Here is a 7,313-nt window from a genome sequence, read left to right as displayed (position 1 = left end):
GACCTAAGAGACGCACATACTATGTACCCACCCCTATCACAATGTCTGATTATCAGATTTAAGTGCATTCGTTAACTAACCCCAATAACTGAGCATATGCCAAATGCTCCCTGTGACCTTATCTCAACTGAATATTGGCTCACTCATCTGATATGACAATGGCATCAATAAAGAAACCTGCATCTCAGTATTATGGTCTCAGTCTGGATATTTATTTTATCACGTAAAGTGTTTCGTTTTTATCTTAATATTTGTCAGTGATTATGAATTAGAATTTTCATGGATTTCCCTTTTTGAACATTGAGGTCCGATTTCTCAGACCCAGATTAAGCCTAATGCTGAATTTAAAAGCACACTTAATGGAGAATCCCTGTTGAAAGGGTTTTTTCTTTTTAGTCCAGGACCAAGTTTAATTTGTGTCCAGGAAACTAGCCCACAAAGTGTTCATTCAAAAGCCTGGCCTTCATTTCACCAGCTTCAGACGTTAATAATACTTGTAGGTGTTGCTGTTGTTTAGCAACACAGTGTTATCTCATTGGTTGAGGCATCACTGAGAACAGGCCACCTGTCTCCATTGGCCCTCTACCTGTGTCCCAAATGACACACTGGCCTAGATAGTGCACTACTTTTGACCAGGATCTATAGGGCTCTTGTCAATAGTAGTGCACTATGTAGGGAATTTGGGACAAAGCATCTGTGTTTTTGGAGTATGTTGAAGGTATATTGTGGATGCACAGGTGAGGTCTTTATAAACAGTGAGAGGGCATAGGAAAAACCATAAGTGGTTGTTTCTCCCTGAGACAGACAGACAGACGCTCGTCTCCAGACTCTACAGAACACAGGTATTAGGACCTTTTAGGAGTCATGTAACAAGAGTTTATTTTATAATGTATTATATTTGAAAATGGACATTATGTAAAGAACTCACTGGGCAAAAACTGGTTGAATCAACATTGTTTCCACAAAAAAACAAAAATCTATGTGATGACTTTGAATCAACGTGGAAATCTGATTGGATTTTCAAAAAGTAATCCATGTAACCTAAATCCAACAACAACCAAATGTGAATCAGAAGTAGACTTTGAACTGTGACCAGTGGGTTTTGTCCTGATATATCTTGTCCCTTCTATCTTCTAATTATTTATGTATTTTAATATGTCTCTCTTTTCTTGCTCTTCTTGCTCTGTGACATGCTCTTAGGGAAACAGGTGATGTGCTTATATTTTCTCCTTTCTTTCATCTCCCTATCCCCCCCCTCTCTCTCTAGTTGTCTTCCCTCCACGGATCAAGCCCTATCTGACTGAGAGACATGTCCTCCTCCTCTCTCCCGTGGTGCCTGCTGGTGGTGTGTGTTCTGACTGTGGTCCAGATCTATGCAGCAGAGGAACCTAAAGTCCTCAAGGTGTTCAACCTCCATGCCACTGACCTGCACAGCAGCCTGCTAGGGACCCCTGATGCCTACGTTGAGGTAAATCTCTCCTCTCCTGCGTCACCTGTCCACCATGATAGCTGATGTGTGATGTTAGGATTATTAGATTCCGGGCTGTATCACAACCGGCCGTGACCGGGAGTCTCATAGGGCGGCGTACAATTGGCCCAGCGTCGTCCGGGTTAGAGGAGGGTTTGTCTTTGTAAATAATGTCACGCCCTGACCTTAGAGAGCCTTTTTATGTCTCTATTTGGTTTGGTCAGGGTGTGATTTGAGGTGGGCATTCTATGGTTTTTTTTCTATGATTTTGTATTTTTATGTTTTGGCCGGGTATGGTTCTCAATCAGGGATAGCTGTCTATCGTTGTCTCTGATTGGGAACCATACATAGGTAGCCCTTTTCCCTCCTTTCAGTGTGGGAAGTTAACTTTGTTTGTGGCACATAGCCCTTTAAGCTTCACGGTTGTTTTGTATTGTTTATTGTTTTTGTCGGCGTCCTCCTAAATAAAAGGAATATGTACGCTCACCACGCTGCGCTTTGGTCCACTTCCTTTGACTGCCGTGACAAATAAGAATTTGTTCTTAGCTGACTTGCCTAGTTAAATAAAGGTTAAAAATGATTAGGATCATTTTCAGCATTAATATCATAATTCAAAGAGTTAGTTAGAGGACTCGTCTTTGTATCTGAGCATGGGCAGCGCCATTAAGGCCATCTCCATTTTTAAGTAGGCAATTTTCACAAAGCTTATATTGGTAATTTACTGCCACCTGCAGGGCTGGAGTCCTGAACCAAATCTTGTCATTAATGTCATTCAATCCATAGTTAACCCAATTTGAAGAAAGAGACAATGCTCTCCTGATCTGCTCTCTGCTGATCATCTGCTCTCCTGATCTGCTCTCTGCTGATCATCTGCTCTCCTGATCTGCTCTCTGCTGATCAGCTGCTCTCCTGATCTGCTCTCTGCTGATCATCTGCTCTCCTGATCTGCTCTCTGCTGATCATCTGCTCTCCTGATCTGCTCTCTGCTGATCATCTGCTCTCCTGATCTGCTCTCTGCTGATCATCTGCTCTCCTGATCTGCTCTCTGCTGATCAGCTGCTCTCCTGATCTGCTCTCTGCTGATCAGCTGCTCTCCTGATCTGCTCTCTGCTGATCAGCTGCTCTCCTGATCTGCTCTCTGCTGATCATCTGCTCTCCTGATCTGCTCTCTGCTGATCAGCTGCTCTCCTGATCTGCTCTCTGCTGATCATCTGCTTTCCTGATCTGCTCTCCTTCGCTGATCCCTCCCAACCCACTGGTTTCCACTAGATACCACAGCCACACCAAAAATGTATGCATTAATTTAAGGTTAGGGTTAGGCATAAGGTTAGCAGTCTGGTTAAGGTTAATGTTAGGGTTGGGTTTAAAATCAGATTTTACAAAGATAAATTGTAGAAATAGGCGGGGTTTATGACTTTGTGGCTGTGGTAACTAGTGACGACCATACCCACTCAGTTGACTACTTTAAAGGGATACTGCGAGATTCTGGAGATTCTATTTTCTACTTATCCAGAGTCAGATGAACTCGTCGATACCAGATTTATGCCTCTGCGTGCCGTATGAAGGAAGTTACAGGTAGTTTTTCGAGTTAATGCTAGCTAGGTATGCTAGCTTACCTGCACACTTCCAGTCATTGTGCTATGCTAGCATACACTAATGTATCCTCATCGGCAAACGGGTTATATCCATGATGTTTCCTCTAACTAACTCGATGATCATAATCATTCTCATTATTATCCAGGTGTTCAGAGCTTACGGCTTTCTCGGGAGGACAGAGGTGAAGAAAGACAACCGTGACCCCAGCTGGAAGGAGGAGTTCAGCTTCCTCAACGCCCGTGAGAACAACATCTTGAGGTTGGAGGTGTACGACAGCGACATCAACTCCGACGACCTGCTGGGGACCTGCGAGCGCTCCATCAAGATCGGAACTTGGAAACATCAATGTTTCCTCAAGAAGGGTGGGATCCTGAACTACTCCTACACCCTAGAGCCTCTACAGTAGACCCTGAAGTACTCCTACACCCTAGAGCCCCTACAGTAGATCCTGAAGTACTCCTACACCCTAGAGCCCCTACAGTAGACCCTGTATTACTCCTACACCCTAGAGCCCCTACAGTAGACCCTGTACTACTCCTACACCCTAGAGCCTCTACAGTAGACCCTGTACTACTCCTACACCCTAGAGCCCCTACAGTAGACCCTGTACTACTCCTACACCCTAGAGCCTCTACAGTAGACCCTGTACTACTCCTACACCCTAGAGCCTCTACAGTAGACCCTGAAGTACTCCTACACCCTAGAGCATCTACAGTAGACCCTGTACCACTCCTACACCCTAGATCCTCGACAGTAGACCCTGTACTACTCCTACACCCTGGAGCCCCTACAGTAGACCCTGTACTACTCCTACACCCTGGGGCCCCTAGCCTAGAGTAGAGCCCCTACTGTAAGCCAACAATACTCAGCTAGAGTAGCTAGACCTCCTCCTCCATTGTCTGACCCCTCATCTGTTACATGTCTTTCTCATTCTCCTGAGCTGAATGCTAGGCTCTCTCTAGGTTTCTTCCTAGGTTCTGACCTTTCTAGGGACTTATTCCTAGCCACCGTACTTCTACACCTGCATTGCTTGCTGTTTGGGGTTTTAGGGTGGGTTTCTGTACACCACTTTGTGACATCAGCTGATGTAAGAAGGGCTTTATGAATAAATTTGATTTGATTGAACCCAGCCTCTACTATTCCTACCAATGATGTTTATAAACCCTTGATGCTGATGCTATGTATTGGCCAACGAGACGCTTTGAAGCCAGCAGCCTCCATATTGGTTCTCCTCATAAAGAGCAGTCCTCCATAGGATGTCACGGGACAAAATTACTTGTATTTAAGTCTTTCTTTGTTGTAGCGGGGACAGTAACATTGGTACTCTCTAAAAAGTATACTTTAAAGAATGTTTTATTATAATAGTTTTTTATTTAAATGTGTATGTTTAAAAGTATGCATTAAGGCAACTGTGATAGAATATACTTGGCAAAAACAAATGTTGACAATAATACATGCATTTCTATAGCCTCTAAAATCGGTTTTACAATGGTGTAGGAGTTGAATGGTGTAGGAGTTGAATGGTGTAGGAGTTGAATGGTGAAGGAGTTGAATGGTGTAGGAGTTGAATGGTGTAGGAGTTGAATGGTGTAGGAGTTGAATGGTGAAGGAGTTGAATGGTGTAGGAGTTGAATGGTGTAGGAGTTGAATGGTGAAGGAGTTGAATGGTGTAGGAGTTGAATGGTGAAGGAGTTGAATGGTGAAGGAGTTGAATGGTGTAGGAGTTGAATGGTGAAGGAGTTGAATGGTGAAGGAGTTGAATGGTGAAGGAGTTGAATGGTGAAGGAGTTCAATGGTGAAGGAGTTCAATGGTGAAGGAGTTCAATGGTGATGGAGTTCAATGGCTGCGCAGTGGCTTCAAAACAGCGCTCCATTAAAGTATTCTAGGGTTTTATACACATTATTGATTCCTTACACCCTCAACTAGAGTGGACGCCTGCTCTCACCAAAAACAACATCCGGCCCCCATCTAACCCCTCTCCTCTGACATGGATTTCTCGTTCTCCTCAAACTGAGCTGAAAAACCGTCCTCCCCCTGACCTCATCCTCAGGCTCATCATAACAGACTAGATTCTAGAACATTGAGCAGTACAAAACTCCACCTCCCCCCTACAGATAGTGTATTGTAATTAGTGTCTACACTGATGTTTCTCTCTGTCTCCCACCTTGTGTATTTGAAGTTTGACTCAGTTATATGACCCAGATTTGGTTGTCCCACTGTAGTTACAGGGTAGGTCATCTTTTACAAGTACTGTGTCTGTTTACCTTATGCAGTAGTGAATGTGTTAACCTCTGTCACTCACTGTGTTTTGACAATGAGGCTTACATCTTTTCAATCATAGTCTCTTACCATGTTTAGTTTGGAGACCGGTCTTTGGCCACAAATTGTCAATAAAACTGTGGAATTATGATATCAACAAGGTAATTGAACCTCTGTTAGTGAAAATGGAATTCCTAGAGAGAGAAATTAAGAAAACCTTTTAAGCCAAATGTGTTTGTATACAGTCATAGTGTCTAATTAGCAACATCTTCCTGATTATCACGGATGTTGAAAAGAGAGGACCAAGGTGCAGCGTGGTGAGCATACATTTTACTTTATTTAAGAATGACGCCGACAAAAAACAATAAACCATACAAAACAAACCGTGAAGCTAAAGGCAATAGTGCCAACAAACAAAGACAACTTCCCACAAAGAACGGTGGGGAAAAAAGCTACCTAAGTATGGTTCCCAATCAGAGACAACGATAGACAGCTGTCCCTGATTGAGTACCATACCCTGCCAAAACATAGAAATAGAAAATCATAGAAACACAAGACATAGAATGCCCACCCCAACTCATACCCTGACCAAACCAAAATAGAGACATAAAAAGGATCTCTAAGGATCTCTGACACTGATTCAACATTGGTTCTCTTTCACAACAGATAAAAATGTAAACAATTAAATAGTATAGCCTTTCCCCTGCAACGAATGTTGTTGTTTTGGGGGATTGTGATTAAGTAAGACAGTAGTATTCAGCTAGTTTTGGTATACCCGACCAGATGTACAGATAGCTAAACTGGATTCTTCTTGTGCTGTAAGGAAACATGTTTCAAATGAAACAATGTTGGAACGAGGCGTACCAAACACATTTCAGGCCAGCTTGAACAAACACAGGTGTGAAAAACGTGTTGCCGTGGGAATACATCATCATGACAGATGATAAGTAACTCAGCACCCCCCCCCCCCCTTCCTTTGGGTTGTGCCGTGGCGGAGATCTTTGTGGGCTATACTCGGCCTTGTCTCAGGATGGTAAGTTGGTGGTTGAAGATATCCCTCTGGTGGTGTGGGGGCTGTGCTTTGGCAAAGTGGGTGGGGTTATATCCTGCCTGTTTGGCCCTGTCCGGGGGCATCGTCGGATGGGGCCACAGTGTCTCCCGACCCCTCCTGTCTCAGCCTCCAGTATTTATGCTGCAATAGTTTATGTGTTGGGGGGCTAGGGTCAGTCTGTTATATCTGGAGTGTTTCTCCTGTCTTATCCGGTGTCCTGTGTGAATTTAAGTATGCTCTCTCTAATTCTCTCTTTCTCTCTTTCTCTCTTTCTTTCTATCTTTCTTTCTCTCTCTCTTCTCTCGGAGGACCTGAGCCCTAGGACCATGCCTCAGGACTACCTGGCCTGATGATTCCTTGCTGTCCCCAGTCCACCTGGCCGTGCTGCTGCTCCAGTTTCAACTGTTCTGCCTGCGACTATGGAACCCTGACCTGTTCACCGGACATGCTACCTGTCCCAGAGATACTCTGAATGATCGGCTATGAAAAGCCAACTGACATTTACTCCTGAGGTACTGACCTGTTGCACCCTCGACAACTACTGTGATTATTATTACTTGACCCTGCTGGTCATCTATGAACATTTGAACATCTTGGCCATGTTCTGTTATAATCTCCACCCGGGACAGCCAGAAGAAGACTGGCCACCCCTCATAGCCTGGTTCCTCTCTAGGTTTCTTCCTAGGTTCTAGCCTTTCTAGGGAGTTTTTCCTAGCCACTGTGCTTCTACACCTGCATTGCTTGCTGTTTGGGGTTTTAGGCTGGGTTTCTGTACAGCACTTTGAGATATCAGCTGATGTAAGAAGGGCTTTATAAATACATTTGATTCGATTTGAGCTATTAGTTCCTTGTCCCTTCCACATGGCACCCTATTCCATGTGTAGTGCACTACCCACTCTATGGGCCCTGGTCAAAAGTAGTGCACTATATAGGGAATA

At 44.0% G+C, this 7,313-nt stretch overlaps 1 protein-coding gene across 1 annotated transcript; it reads left to right on the top strand.

The window, feature by feature from the left end:
* Positions 1 to 764: 764 nt before the first annotated feature.
* LOC120063452 (cytosolic phospholipase A2-like) lies at positions 765 to 4,176 on the top strand. Its single transcript, XM_039013830.1, has 3 exons — positions 765 to 842; positions 1,268 to 1,468; positions 3,210 to 4,176. The coding sequence occupies exons 2-3, from the start codon at positions 1,310 to 1,312 to the stop codon at positions 3,468 to 3,470; spliced, it is 420 nt and encodes a 139-aa protein (XP_038869758.1). The 5' UTR covers positions 765 to 842; positions 1,268 to 1,309; the 3' UTR covers positions 3,471 to 4,176.
* The last annotated feature ends 3,137 nt before the right edge of the window (positions 4,177 to 7,313 follow it).

Source organism: Salvelinus namaycush, chromosome 18 (genome assembly GCF_016432855.1).
Source record: "Salvelinus namaycush isolate Seneca chromosome 18, SaNama_1.0, whole genome shotgun sequence".
NCBI lineage: Eukaryota > Metazoa > Chordata > Actinopteri > Salmoniformes > Salmonidae > Salvelinus > Salvelinus namaycush.
This window is presented reverse-complemented; position numbering and strand designations above follow the sequence as displayed.